This window comes from Brassica napus, chromosome A7, assembly GCF_020379485.1.
Source record: "Brassica napus cultivar Da-Ae chromosome A7, Da-Ae, whole genome shotgun sequence".
NCBI classification, from domain to species: domain Eukaryota; kingdom Viridiplantae; phylum Streptophyta; class Magnoliopsida; order Brassicales; family Brassicaceae; genus Brassica; species Brassica napus.
In genome coordinates, this window is record NC_063440.1 from 27881309 (window position 1) to 27896695 (window position 15387).

The following is a 15387-nucleotide window of genomic DNA, read 5'->3' on the forward strand; positions in this document are numbered from 1 at the left end:
AAGAACTTTTTTCCTTCCTGATTGACTCTCATACTTGTGTTGATTGTTTTTAAAATATATATATATATATATATATATATAAGTTTCATTGTGTTAATTAACATATTCTTTTCTAAGTTTACAAATAATATTTTTTTATTTGTAAAAGTTGAAAACCAGCCTAATTTATTTTAGTATTTTATAAAACTATGATATTATTTACACTAAATATTTCTTTACAAACTATTATGTAAATAAAAATATACAAACGCATTTTCTCTTACTACGGGTGTGAAATAAATTATACAAATTACTTAATATGTTTAACTTATTCTTAACTGAAATTAATATTAATATTTATATTTTTTACTAAAACAATTTATATATTTATTTGACTATTCATTTTAAAAATCGTACTTATTAATCATTAAAAGTTTTATAGGAGATTATTATTTTGTTTTTTTAATGTTTGTTTTAGTTTGACTATAGATAGTTAGAATTAGTTTTAAAACATTGCTCGATGAGTTTTATGATGTTATAAGTAATAAGTTGCAAAGTTTGATCAATTCTTGAAAATACATAAAAATATATAGAAAGAGGAAGGTGAATGTAAGTTCTTGATCACATTACTGTGCTGTCAAAAAAAAAACAAAAAAAAAAAAAAAAAAAAGATCACATTACTGCATGATTTGAATACATTAGATTGAATGACTTCAATCTGCTAATGGGATATTTGCTGCAGAAGAAAAGGGAATGGATACCACATGAAGAGCGTGAACGACTTCACTTTCTCCTTGCTGATAATAATAATAATATAGATTATCATAATTATTTTGCTATAAAATTTAAATTTAAGTCTTGACAATATTAAAAATATAAACATATTAGTATAATCAAATGTTTTAATTTTTATTTGTTAAAATATGTCTAAATAAATATTTATAATTTTAAATTACAATTTTTATGTACAATGGTTTATTTAATATATATATGGACCATTTGATGTTTTTAATACATTCAGTTCAAATAATAGGAGTAAGAGATGTGAGAAATTTTATAAATATTAAATGATTGTTAGGATCTGTAAATTTATGTTGTTTCATATGATGACGTCCCTTCATGAAAACAAAATTCTGCAAAAATATGTAAATTATTATATGAAATTTTCATGTAGAATGCTAATTTTAAATGTCATTTTGAAATGTAATAATGCTTAACTTTAATTATATTTTTCGTTAGTTTCAGTTGAAAATAGGTAGAAGTTGAAACTGTATGATAAATGAAAATTTTCAATTATTTATAAGTGAAATATTTAAAACCGGATCTAAAAGGGATTAGGACTTACCCAAAATTATATTCTGCACATATTCAACTTGGAACTGAATTTTTTATTAATTATTGTATTTATTTATTTATCAAATATTAATTTATTGAGTTTCTAGTACATGTGTAAATTATTTACTTTTTATTAATTTTTGTTGATATAATGAATTTCCACGTAATCGACTTAAGCAAAAACTTGATTGAATGTACTATCAAATTTGGGCTATGTGTGAAAGAGATTCTGTTAAAATGAATTAAACCAAAAATATATTTATTTATTTCGAATGAAAACAAAGCTATCTTACTGAGTTAACAACAATCTGAAAATTCATTTCAATATATGAATGGAGCAACCACATTAGTATCGCTGCAATACAACCCGTTTTGTTATTATAACATTCATACTCAAGAAGCTCTCTCACACCTAAAAACAGTTACTTGTTTGTGATCTTCTAAACTTATTGTCTCACCAAGTATGATATGTATTGAATCTGGGATGTTCCATAGGCTTGCCCCTTGGTGCGTACTCTGAAGTTTGATCAGTCAGACATCCACTAAGCTAAAGATTTTCTCCAAACGCATGTAAAAGAATCCTTCGGATATTCCCGCTTCTCTATTATCCGTCCATGTTTCTTGCCTTAGAATATTGATCATGGCTCTGCACAGACATCTTTCAGTCTATCTAACAAAACCCATCCAAAATACTCCCATATACACTCACCAGTCGTTTGTTAGAGGTGTTGTTTCAAGTACAAAAGAGAGCATACCTGATAATCATAAAGACCTGTTCGCCTCTCATTTTCAGACACATTAGCTCTGCAGAAAAAATACACTGAACGAAGTGGCTTAAATTCAAATTCAAAAATAGGATGTTATCCAACGGTGAGACTGATCCACTCACAGTGAGTTTGTTCTCCAGCGAGCCGGAGAAGGCATCAACGCAAACCTGGAGGAACAGATTGACCGGTATGTTCATTAACGCTGCAAGCCAGCTTTGATGTTAGCTGCGTAAAGATCCCTGCGTTTACATCAAAACATTACATTGTTTGCTGTGACTAAGGTAACAGAGTAAACGTGTAAAATACTCTGGTGTTTTGGAGAAAACAAACTTACATGGAGCCCTTAATTGCATCTATGGCAGCTTGTGCTGAGAGGAAACCTTCAACGTCCACTTTTCCTTGTAGGTTACTAATATATGCATATTTTATTTAAATCAATCCAAATATATGGGTAAAAAACTTTATTTGAGGATGTACTATATATATGAATGCCTAAGAGTATAATGTACAAAGGTGAAACTTGCCTTGACATTGAAGGAGTAGAGGACTGTTTGCTCCATGGTAGTCATGTAAGTGTGAAGAATAGAGAGATGAAGATCCTCCAAAAAAGCAATAGTCTTAATAAGTTGTCCTGGTCTTCTTCTTGAAAGTTTCTTGATCATGGCATCAAACTCTAGCAGCTTCACCTCCACATCAGCCAAGCACGACTCGTTCTCAGCTGTTTCTTCCCGGAGCCCTCCTCCTCCTCCTATACGACTCATGTGACTCTAGGCATTGTAGAAGTTGCTCAAGCTCTCTTACAAACTCTATTCCACCTATGATCGACGCTTGATCTCTCTGTTATATACATGCATATTAAAAAAATATTTTAAAATAATGAATACAATCACGAAATGAAGATGTATATGTGTTATCATGATACCCATTGAACGTAGGATCCAGACAAAAGAGACTTGAGGTTACGAAGATGCTCGTTCATTTGCTTCCTATTCCTAGCGACCGCAATATGTCTCATTCGTTAGTTTTCTACTTCTTCGCTTGTCTTGCTTGTTTTTGCTCTTCACCTCCTTTGTCATATCATTCTTGTTCTCACTATCTCCTTCTTCTCCTCCAGTAAACCGACTTGTTATTGTCGTTAACGTCTAAGGATTCACCTAAAAAATTTGGTGCCTGAAAGAAAATAAAGGTGAAGAAATAATTATTAAGATAATATAGGTCAATTGACTTGGAATCAAAATTTTCACCCTGCAAGTTGACATGGTTTCATACTAATGTGATACATTAAGACATAGTTTATGGTTTTAATGATTGTTACCTGATCCATCAGGCATTATACCAAAAGGACAGGCACGGAGGAACTATTCAGTTAGCCCATGCTCCTGCACAAATTTATCAATCAACTCATATCTAGAAGGATATATGAGAAAAGAAGTTTCTGGTGTTATTAGGAGTTGTGAGGATGATGTTTATTAAGAAATAAACTATATAAGCCTTTACATATAAATTACAAAATACCTTGATTCTCATCCAAGATTCCGGTGTGGATCGATTTATCAATGACATATTTGCAAAAAAAAAATAATAGGGTTACCTGGAAGATGGGTGTTGGTGTTTGCTAGACCAAGCAACTCATCTTTGCAGAACCTGAAACGTTCTTGAGGAATTGGTGAACCTGGGTCAGTTAAGTCTTTCAAACCCGTCTCAATATTGAACCGGATCGACACAGGAGAGTCGGACAGCTTGAAGTCCGGACAGCTCAAAGCCGCTAACAGAGTACACTTAACCAACAGTGAAAAGATGTCTGAATGTGTTTAAGCGGTAGACGTTCACGGTGGCTTAGGTGAGAGTGGCCTGCAAAGCATGAAAAATTGGAAACATAAACAAATGAAATAAATATTGCAATCATTAAAAATAAACTAAAGCGCTTGTTAACTTTTTCATAATCAAAAGACATAAGCATATGGATGTCTCTACACGGACTATTTGAATTTTAGGTATGAATAAAATATACGAAAAAAGTAAAAAAGAATCAACAATCACAACAATGATCATATCCCAAATATTTGAAGATAACAAAAACTTATGGAGAATAACGAAGACATGAATGTATTGATCTCCGGTGAAGAACTATTAGGTTTGAAAGTTTCATAACCAAAACACAACAACGCGAGAAAGGATTAAAAAACAAAACAAAACTACATAGTCAAGCCGGATTTACCTTGGCGTCCATGAAGAGAATGTTGACCCTCTCTGTCGCGCTTAACATTCCTATCTTCCCAGAACCTAAGCAAACGGACCTGGGCGGTGGAGGTGCAGCGGCTAGCTTTCAAATCGGCGAGAAAGACGGAGGAATTAGCCATTATCGACTTTGATTTCTTAGAAAACAGTTTATGGGAATGTAGTAGGATTGTGAGAATGATGTTTCTGGGAAGAGCACATACCTTTTTGTAGGAGGAGCTTCACCGCTTGTAAGAGAGATGAGAGTATTGAGTGAGAAATCGTTGAGCTTCATCGTGGAGGATGGATTTAAAAAGGGCTTTAAGAGTAAGAATCTGTAACAGGTAGATTGCTGGATCCGTAGGAAGAAGATGAAGCATCTCGATCAAAACCCTAGGGTATGATATTGCAACGGCGGAGAAGAGAATGAGATGAAACCATAGAATTAAAAACTCTGCGTTTCAGGCATACGTCTTACTCTGCTTTTTAAAGATTGGGCTTTATAAACCAAAACAATAACAAAGAATGTAGCCCAAACGGAAACAGAATAAATGAAACGCGGTAAAGTGAACAGATGTCACATAATGATTGGCTGATTTAATTGTCCTACGTGGACAGCTTCTCTGATGCTCATATAACCCTTTTAGTATAGGTTAGATTATTATTATTATTATTAGTTTTTTTACTAAATGTTATAGCCTCTAAAATTTTGACACCTGTTCATATGCCCTAGTGAAAAGAAATTTTTATGGAACTAAAATTTCAGCAACTAGGGCTAATCTTCAAGGCTTGGTCTCTCAGCTCTTGTGCTTCCATAGTATCACAAAGACTTGACCCTTTGGTCTCAGGAAGAAGCAAAACAAACAACCCAAAACCCGACATTGCAAATCCGAAAACCGCGAAAGAGAGTGATGGAACATGTCTTCCTACAGAAGCAATGATAGGACAACAAGCTCCTCCAACAACAAGTGCCTGCCTCAGCATCGTCATAGCGCAGTTTCTCACGCATGTCGGGAACAGCTCAACGATGTAAACAGCCATCAAGTTGAATCCAATCCTCGCACAGAGGAAGGAAACAAGTTCTAAAGCGAAAGCAATCTTTGTTCTTCCGAAGAGGCTTAGGAAGAAACATAGCACTCCTGATGCTCCTCCCACTAAGGCATTGACAAGAACAGAGCTTCTTCTGTTGAATCTCTCCAGCAAGATCGGTGTTATGACAAATGAAGGTAACTCAACCATTGCGTTTAGGGATTCGCTTAAGTAGATGCTGAGTTTTATGTCTCTGACGGCTAATGGAACTCCATAGTAAGACATACCTAACCCAAACATTATGATCATAACAACCATGATTCGTCGAAAAGCCCAGTTTCTGATGAATAAATCCTTGATCGTGTACCTTGGAGCCTGCTCTGGGGTTTCTTGTTGTTGAAGTAACCTAGAAGAGACTGATTCCAAGTAAGCCCTAGTTTCAGGTGAGATTCTTTTGAGTACTTCAATGGCTTCTTGGTTCATTCCTTGCAGATGAAGCCAACGAGGAGACTCTAAGGCGAAGAAAAGGAGAAAAATACTGTGAACAGCCGCCGGGACGGATGTGCATAGATAAAGAACTCTCCAGGAAGCGTGACGAGCAAGGTAAGCGATTCCAGAGAGCGACATAAACCCTAACACAAAGAGAGTAAAAGGAATCATAGTAGCTCTAGGTCTCCACCTTGTGGAAACTCTCTCGGATATCAAAACTAACGCGTACGTACACGTCTGAGAACGCGCGAAGCCGACCAAGAACTTCAAGAAAACGTAGCTCCATATGTTGGAAGAGAAGAAGATTGAGATTCCAGTTACGGACATTGTTGAAGTCGATAAGAAAAGCAACTGCTTGCGTCCCAAGAAACCATCAGGGATCGTGGAGAGTAAAACCCCTCCAACTATAGAACCCATGTAGAAAGCAGAGGTGGGGAGACCTCTGAGGAAAGAGCTCGAGCACTCGAGATCGAACTCTGAAATGACGGATTTGCCCTTGAAATCGTTGTCCCAATCCCAAGCTGACCTAGGTAGTCCACACATGTTGGTCGAGTCCGAATTGCAGATCGTGTGGTCGAGACAATGCCATGTAGGGTATGCGTCTGTGAAGACGGTGATGAATATCTGCATGGAGTCGAACGTGAAGGCAAGCCCTATAAACATTATCTGTAGAATTTGCCGGAGCCCAAAATCTGATAAGCTTTGTTCAACGATGGTATCAAACGTCAAAGTTGAAGAAGTATCTTCAGCTTCGAGATGGGTTAACAATGGAGCTGACGAACTAGCCATTGTTGTAGAGTTATTACATTAATAGCATATTTATATGTATGGTTAAGAGATTTGTGATCTATGATGGTTGTCTTGTCTGAATCAGAGATCACGAGAAATCTCATATTTCGCATTCAATGTGTGTCATCCATAACGTGATCATTAATGATCGGTTACCTATAGTTAGAGGCTAGAGTGATACAACAACTCAAGTGAAGCATATTAATGCAAGTCACAGACTCGCACCGGACGACTGTAGAAAACTAACAACTACATTGAAAGCATAAGTAAGGCCTAGTTATTAACAAATTAATTATTAATTTAGTTAATATATTTTTTACATTTACATAAGATAATCTAGTTTTTGGTTTAATTATAAAATTATTTTGATGAATTATCAAAAATAGGTATACAAAACAAAAGAAATTAGATAAATTTGTAAATTTATACTAATATAATTGCTTAATCAACAAATTTAGATTGATTTAAACTATTTAAACCGATTTGAGTTTTAAGAAAATCGTTGGAGTACGACCGAGTTACCTTCTAGATCTATTTTTAGAAGCATGCCTATTTCTGTATATGATCCTATACTGGGCTGTTAAGCTCAATACGATCCAAATGGTTCGCTTTATTAAGATATATAAATTGTAGGTACAACAATAACAGAACAGAGTTTATGGAACTATGCTTTTAGCAGCTACTATTGCTAGTCTCCATGGCTCGTTGTTCCCTCTGCTCTTGTGCTTCCAATGTATCACAAAGACTTGACCCTTTGGTCTCAGGAAGAAGCAATGCGAAAAATCCAAGACCCGACACCGTAAACCCAAAAACGGCAAAAGAGAACGACGGAACATTTCTTCCGACAGAAGCAATGATTGGACAAACAGCTCCTCCAAGTACAAGGGATAGTCTAAGCATCGTCGTCGCAAAGTTCCTCACGCAGGTAGGAAACATCTCAATCATGTAAACTGCCATCAAGTTAAACCCGATCCTAGCGCAGAAGAAGGAGCCAAGTTCAAATACAAAAGCAATGTTCGTTAGGCCTAAAAGCGTCAGGACGAAACAGAACACTGCTAATGCTCCTCCGACCAAGCAGTTCGCAAGCACGGAGCTTCTCCTGTTGAACTTCTCTAGCAAGATTGGTGCGATGACAAAGGTAGGTAACTCCACCGCTGCGTTTAGGGCTTCGCTTAGGTAAATGTTCACGTCTATGTCTCTAACCGCTAAGGGAACTCCGTAGTACATCATACCTAACCCGAACATTATGGTCATAACGACCAAGATTCTTCGAAAAGCCCATTTTCTGATGAACAGGTCCTTGATCGAGCTGCTTGGAGTGCTTTCCACGTCATCTTTTGAAGGTAACCTAGCAGATACTGACTCCAAATAAGCTCTGCTTGCAGGTGAGATTCTTTTAAGTACTTCAGTAGCTTCTTCGTTCCTGCCTTGCACATGAAGCCAACGAGGAGACTCTAGGGCGAATAAATAGATTAAAACACTATGGATAGCTGCTGGAACGGATGTGCAGAGATAGAGAACTCTCCAAGAAGCGTGTCTAACAAGGTAGGCTATTCCAGACAAAGACATGAACCCTAACACAAAGAGAGTAAAAGGAATCATAGCACCTCGAGGTCTCCATTTGGTGGAAACTCGCTCACCTATTAGATTGAACGCGTAGGTACAAATCTGTGAACGCGCGAATCCGATAATGAACTTCAAGAAAACGTAGATCCATATGTTGGTAGAGAAGAAGATCGAGATTCCAGTGAACGACATCGCTAGAGTTGTGAAGAAAAGTAGTTGCTTCCGTCCCAAGAAACTGTCTGGAATCATAGCCATGAAAACCCCTCCAACGATAGAGCCCAAGTAGAAAGCAGACGTGGGGAGACCTCTGAGGAGAGAGCTCGAGCACTCGAGTTCGAACTCTGAAATGACAGTTTTACCCTTAAACCCGCCGTCCCATTCCCAGGCTGACCGGGGAAGCTCGCAGATGTCGGTTGTTGCCGGATTGCAAACCGTGTGGTCGAGACAGTGCCATGTAGGGTACGCATCTGTGAAGACGGTGATGAATATCTGTTGGGAATCGAAGGCGAAGGCGAGCCCGACAAGAAGTATCTGTAAGAACTGTGAGAGCCCTAGATCAGACAAGCTCTGCTCGAAAATCTTGTCGAAGGTCAAAGGTGGAGAAGTGTCTTCGTCTTCGATGTGTGTCAACAGTGGTGCTGATGAATCCTCCATTGTTTGCTTTGCTCTCTTCAGTTGACTTTCTCTATGAGGTTGTGAGAATTATTACATGAATGAGAGACAATCAACCACTAGGTCCACTACTTGGTAATTATATAATCTTGGAATCAGGTTTGTTTATGAATAAAAATTCCATATCTTTAATAGATTGTTTGGTCAAAGACTCAACAGATCGTGTGATCTTTCGTGATTTGTATGGGTATTGTTCTTTTTAATAGTATTTTTGGAGAAAATTGTCCTTTTTAATAGTTTTTAAGACAATAACTGAAGCATGTGGGTAAAAAAGATTCCCTCCATTTTTAAAATATGTATTTTCTACACAAAAATATATATTTTTTTAAAAAATAGTGATACAAAATTTTAACTTATATACTAAAAATGTATAACAAAATTAAATTATAAATGTAATTACAAACATTTATTATATTACCATCGTGAATCCTCCATGTGTTGCTCACTTGCTCTCATTATTTAATTAAGTCCACACGACATTATTCTTCAATATGTAACTGTACGTGTTTATAATAAATTCATATCTGGTCCGTTAAGTAAATTAACGCCCAGTAATAAGGTTAGGTCAAACTTAAATTGTAATCACACGTGGTTCACGGTATGTTCTGCTTCCACTTGGTGTATAAAATAGGTGAAACTTGACCTCTAACGACTTGCATCTCGCCAAGAAAAGAATAAGGAAAGGTGACTATCAAAATGAATAATGAGATCAATCTTGGCTTATAAGATTATCCATCTACATCTACCGCCACCATTCTCACTAGTGACGTGCCACCTTGTGTTGAATGCAATGTATATTCAAAACACATGAAATTGACATGTTATTTATTTTATTTCTTTATTGGGGTTTCTATAGTTATTTATTTTATTTCTAGGTCATGAATCTGTTGATCACTAAATTATTCTGTATTTCCAAATATTTTTGTACAATTATATAAATACTTTAGGGGAATATATATTGTGGTCACTATTTTTGTTTCTCATGATGAATTTAAGCAAGATGGAATGAATCCCAAGACATCCAGACAATAAAAGGAGAAAGAAAAAGGATTAAACTTGTATGCGACTATCTTTTTTACATGAGACCTTTATTAAAAGACACAACACCTTATCTGATATAAAACACACTATAAATTTCCATTAATCAACAGTAATATCACTGTGGTGTGGTGTCATTTTCCAAGAAAGATTACACCTAGAGATCATACTTACAATTAGATTAAAGGATTAGCATAGAAATCCTCGAAAGAACAAGGCAAAGATCATATGTTAAAATGATTAAAAATAATTCAAATTGAAAGGACCAAAAAAGTGTGTGATCAAAGACTCAAAAGGAGAGCCCATATATAGTGTACAAAAAGAAGCTGCACGGATCGGATCTATTCACATGACATACTGATTTTATTCCATGTTATTAGTCGCTGTTCCACATTCCTTTCCACGTATGAATATTTGTAATTGGTTATCTCTTCAAGGTAGAAAAGTATTTGCTGAAATATAGATATATAAAATTATTTTGAAGCAATTAAATCTTATTGTATAATACTATTTATACAAAAAAGGAAAAACAATTATAGAATTAGCATAAGAAAAGAATAATTCATCTATTCCTCAATGATTAATTAAATATTTAGAGAGATTAGGAAAGTATCCAAAATCAATTTGTGATTGTCAATATTCGAAGAATTTAAATTTATAAGGTTAAGCGTCTGGGACCGCTGGACTGATACAATGTCCCTTTTGTCTATCCATCTCTCTCCCTACAAGCTACATACAGATATAAATATATACCAATAATGTTCTCTCTGTAGTACAAAAACCATTCTAATAGATATTCGATCCCAAAATAAAAACAGCTGAAACAACCACACTCATCATTATCATCATCACTCTTTGCTATCATCAGATCATAATGAGCAACTCAAAATCATACTGGAGGAAGCAAAGATGGGGAACGCCTCCACAAACGCTAACACCATTGATGGAAGGACCAGATCCAGACATGCAAGATGAAAGAGCCAAGAAGGAGAGCTCATGGGAAGCCATTAGAGAATGGTTTAAGGTTCACAAGGGTATTTCTGGAAACATGTCTTCTCCATCCGTACAACCACATTGCAATAGTTATGATGTGGCGGCCAAAGGACAAGACGTGAGGCTCTTGCTCGGCGTCTTAGGTTGTCCTCTTGCTCCAATCTCCGTCGTCGGCTCCGATCTATTACCCGATGACCCTCTTCTTGGCTCTTTCCAAATCAAGAATGTCCCATTTGTGAGTGTATTACTACCTCTTTTACACTCTCTTTCTATTTTGCTGGGTTATATCGAATAATGCCTTTAATTTGATTTTCGCAGTTTAAAATGGATTACATCTGAAATGTTATCATTTAATTTGGAAAAAGTCGTTTGAGTAGTTAATCCTTAAGATAAATTGGTTATAAATATATTTGTTACTTTTTTCTGTTTTTGATAATCATAGATCCTAAACCAAAGTCCAAACAAATACTCCAGAACCTAACCAAGTAATGTTATCAATTAAATCATCCACAATATTAATTATGAAAATTAGTAAGTATAAGTTAGGTATGTATGCATATCTATATGGTTTATTTATTTAATTAAGTATTAATATTTATATTATAGGAGACGTCGACGGCTCATTACATAATACAACAATACTTAGCGGCAACGGGATGTCTAAAGCGAGCTAAGGCGGCTAAGAATATGTACGCGACGGGGATAATGAAAATGAGCTGCTGTGAGACGGAGATAGCCGCCGGAAAAAGCGTTAAGACACTCGGTGGCGGCGGAAATGGTCGGAGCGGAGATAGTGGTTGTTTTGTACTGTGGCAGATGCACCCTGGGATGTGGTCTCTGGAGCTTGTTCTCGGTGGTACTAAACTCATATCAGGCTCTGACGGTAAAACCGTTTGGCGCCATACGCCATGGTTAGGTACTCACGCCGCTAAAGGCCCTCAACGTCCACTTCGTCGTCTCATCCAGGTAATAATGTATTTATTTTTGATAATTACTCAAACATACACAAGCTTTAGTCGTTAGAATTTCATATACTCAAATATATATGACGTCATAAAGATTGTTGAAGAGATAAGGACGTGGAAGGAAAAAGAGTAGTCATTGTCCAATAAGAAACGAAAGCTAATGAAAATATATAAACCTGACAAGTGATGGAGAAGCTGTCTCCTTCTCTACTTGCTTTCTTTTGAAACTTCAAAATCAAAACATAGCCCCACACCATTACCCACTCTTGACTCTCCCACCACCACACGTGCTTTATACTTTTATGTCACGTTGACGTCATTTGTTTTGATTGCTTATATCGAAGGCTTGCTTACTATCTATATCTATATGTGAAATGTTTTGCTAATGGTTTCAGATTTAGTTCCATTTTTAGTAAGTATGAGGTTTATTTCCACAGATTATTGTCGGAGTTATATAAACATACATTCTCTCTTTTTTTTTCTATACGTAAAGAAAGTAATGAACTACAAGTTTGTCCGTCAGGACGCTTTGCTAGGTAGCTGTGTACAATTATTGGTTAGAGATGTATCTAATATGTGGTGTGAAAATAGAGTGTACTGTACTATTATTATGCACGTATATTCGCCATATCATTGTATATATGTTAATCATTGTGCTTCATGATGAATACGATCTTTCATTAATTCAATTTCAAAGTGGGGAACTTCTTGGGATTATCAAAGTTTGTCTTTCGACTTTATCTTTTCTCTTTTCTTTAAAATCTTTTGCTTTATAGTTCTTGTCGTTCAAACTCCAACGAATATGTGTCGGAAACATTTTTCCTTTGGTGTAAGATTTTTTTTCTTGTCAGCTTCCTTTGGTGTAAGATCTTGAGAGTTTTTATTACTTCTGTCTTAATATATAAAATATTAAGATTTGTATTTCAATTTATAAAATGTTAAACATTTTATTAAGAAAAATATATCCAAACTATTTTATAATTGGTTAGATATTTTATTTGAATATTAAATAATGCTTTAATGTGATAACTTTTTTTTTCACTAAACACGATTTATTATGTAATTGTGTTACAGGGCTTGGACCCAAAAACAACAGCAGGCCTATTCGCAAAGGCCCAATGCTTAGGCGAGAGAAGAATCGGCGACGACGACTGCTTCGTACTCAAAGTATCCGCCGATCGTGACTCACTGATCGAACGTAACGACGCCGGAGCTCCGGCGGAGGTTATACGCCACGCGCTGTACGGATACTTCTGCCAGAAGAGCGGTCTATTGATCTATTTGGAAGATTCACACCTCACTAGAGTCACGACAATCTCACCAGAAGACGAAGCGGTTTACTGGGAGACGACGATAGGAAGTAGCATCGGAGATTACCGCGACGTTGACGGAGTCGCTGTGGCTCACTGCGGACGTGCCGTCGCGACGGTGTTTCGATTCGGAGAGACGTCGTTGCAGTATAGCAGGACGAGGATGGAGGAGATTTGGAGGATCGACGACGTCGTTTTCGATGTGCCTGGGCTTTCATTGGATTCGTTTATTCCTCCCGCCGATATATTTGAAGATGATAACAACATTAGTACTCCTGTTTACAGCAATGTAAATTCCCGTTAAAAAATGTGGACTAATTTAATAACTAAAAAACTATTTATTGGCGGGTTAATTAGTTGATGGTGATGGTATAATGTGACGTTTGTTTTTGTATATTACTTTTTTATCAAGAAATTAATGTTTTTGAGGATTTATATGAAAAATGTTATGCGACATAGTTGAAGGCCCAATAAAACAAAAGCAAATGTTTTACGTAGATATTATTGATGGGCTTTTCTCTTCATTTCTTCGACTTCGCAATGTGATAATCTGGTTTTTTTTTTGTACAAAATAAATAGAGTAAAATTTGATTTTTCTTTGTCGGGAAATAATTAATTAGAACAAATGGATGAATCAAATCAGAGAAAGAATTATCAAAAAGAAGCTTCGGGAGTGTATTTTTGTATATATTCGGGTAATGTACTTAGGGCTGGGCAAATAAACCGAACCCAAAAATCCGAACCGAACCCGATCCGATAAAAATGAATCCGAACCGATCCGAACCCGACGTAAATACCGAATGGATCCTGTTTTTAGGTATTTTGGGTTATGGGTATTATCCGAACCGAACCCGGACCTAAATGGATATCCGATAGAACCCGAAATATTTAAAATCACAAAAAGAACTTCTACCAAATATGATCTTAATTCTTAATATGTATCCAAAATATTTTAAGATATTATTGAACTTCTAAAATAATTATATGTTACATGAAGGTTGATGGTGGAATGTGGCGGTTGATACCTGAAGTTTTTAGATTTTGCTTTTGTTTTTATTGAATAATGTTTCTCATTTCATGAAAACTTATTTTTTGTTTTATGATTTCATTTATCTGGTTTTCTTTCTATCACTAACTATGTTTATCTTTCGCTTGATTTTGAATGATCACGTTTGATGTTTTTTTTTTTTTGAATCGATTTTACTTATGTTTTGGCTATTAAAATATGTACAAATCATGTATTTTAAATCCGAAGAACCGATTTCATTTATGTTTTAGTTACAAAATAGGTACAAATCAGGTATTTTTAAACCGAAGAACCGATTGGGACCCGAACCCGAAAGTACAATGGGTTATACCGGTTCTTTGAAGATTTACTAACCCCGACCTGAACCCGATAGAACCCGAACCGGTCCCGAACCGAACTTTTATATAACCCGAATGGGGTTGATTTTGATAAACCCGAAAAACCGAAATCCGAATGGATAAAACCGAAACCCGATTGGGACCCCGAATGCCCATGAAGTGTGTACTTTGTTAAGAGAGCATTCAACATCTACACATACCAAAGATAAAGTATAATTTTAAAATTTTTTTTATATCATAAAGAAGTGTAATTTAATATCTTCTTTAGCAAAAATAGAAGAAGTAAGGGAGGAGAAAATGGAATCCAAGGTCGAGAAATCATAAGGAGTTGCCAACAGATGTTTGTTTTTAATCTGCATGAAAGAATGTGCATAGACTATCGATGCGACCGTTACCTTTGTTACTTTTGATTATTTATTCTAAGTACTTTAGTTTTGGTTTGATTAGCACCCCTAATAATTACCAGATGATATGCGTACAAACATTAACTTTATCATTAGTATTTTTTTATTGTTTAAAATTATGATATACAAGTAAAGCTACATCCACATGCACGTTTATGCATGTGAACCGCGAAAAAGTAGCAGAGTGAGATTGATAAATATTAAAAGCTCCGGATAGTTGTAGTAGTTAACTTATGGTTGGTGACTTAGTGTGATTGTATTGTGGCTGAATATTCATTGGGCATGCAACACTGTAATTTCAGTTCCACTTTCATTCAATGCATCTTCACAGAGACATGGATTATTGCACCATAGCTAAATATTCAATAATAAACATACATTATATTTAAACAAAAAAAACATACATTATATATTGCTCGTTTTGAGCACCGCCTGATAGAAACATTTGATTTGATTCCTAAACTTTTAA

At 35.7% G+C, this 15387-nt stretch overlaps 3 protein-coding genes across 8 annotated transcripts; 1 reads left to right on the top strand and 2 right to left on the bottom strand.

The window, feature by feature from the left end:
- Nucleotides 1-1619: 1619 nt before the first annotated feature.
- On the bottom strand, nucleotides 1620-6662 carry LOC106354784 (organic cation/carnitine transporter 5-like). 6 transcript variants are annotated; one of them, XM_048736429.1, is made up of 8 exons: nucleotides 4523-6662; nucleotides 4300-4400; nucleotides 3397-3932; nucleotides 3004-3251; nucleotides 2416-2918; nucleotides 2204-2320; nucleotides 2070-2118; nucleotides 1620-1960 (listed from the first exon to the last, which is right to left on the bottom strand). In XM_048736429.1, the coding sequence occupies exon 1, from the start codon at nucleotides 6603-6605 to the stop codon at nucleotides 5061-5063; it is 1545 nt and encodes a 514-aa protein (XP_048592386.1). In that variant the 5' UTR covers nucleotides 6606-6662; the 3' UTR covers nucleotides 1620-1960; nucleotides 2070-2118; nucleotides 2204-2320; nucleotides 2416-2918; nucleotides 3004-3251; nucleotides 3397-3932; nucleotides 4300-4400; nucleotides 4523-5060. The 6 variants fall into 6 exon arrangements, with proteins under 6 accessions (XP_048592386.1, XP_048592382.1, XP_048592384.1 ...); XM_048736425.1 differs by having other exon boundaries at nucleotides 2070-2134; XM_048736427.1 differs by having other exon boundaries at nucleotides 1620-2320; nucleotides 3397-3460; nucleotides 3673-3932.
- Nucleotides 6663-7158: 496 nt separating this feature from the next.
- LOC125576408 (organic cation/carnitine transporter 5-like) lies at nucleotides 7159-10256 on the bottom strand. The gene has a single exon (XM_048736431.1). It carries the CDS (start codon nucleotides 8823-8825, stop codon nucleotides 7278-7280), a length of 1548 nt encoding a protein of 515 aa, XP_048592388.1. The 5' UTR covers nucleotides 8826-10256; the 3' UTR covers nucleotides 7159-7277.
- Nucleotides 10257-10487: 231 nt separating this feature from the next.
- On the top strand, nucleotides 10488-13584 carry LOC106354785. Its single transcript, XM_048736433.1, has 3 exons — nucleotides 10488-11109; nucleotides 11481-11840; nucleotides 12914-13584. The coding sequence occupies exons 1-3, from the start codon at nucleotides 10756-10758 to the stop codon at nucleotides 13451-13453; spliced, it is 1254 nt and encodes a 417-aa protein (XP_048592390.1). The 5' UTR covers nucleotides 10488-10755; the 3' UTR covers nucleotides 13454-13584.
- Nucleotides 13585-15387: the final 1803 nt, after the last annotated feature.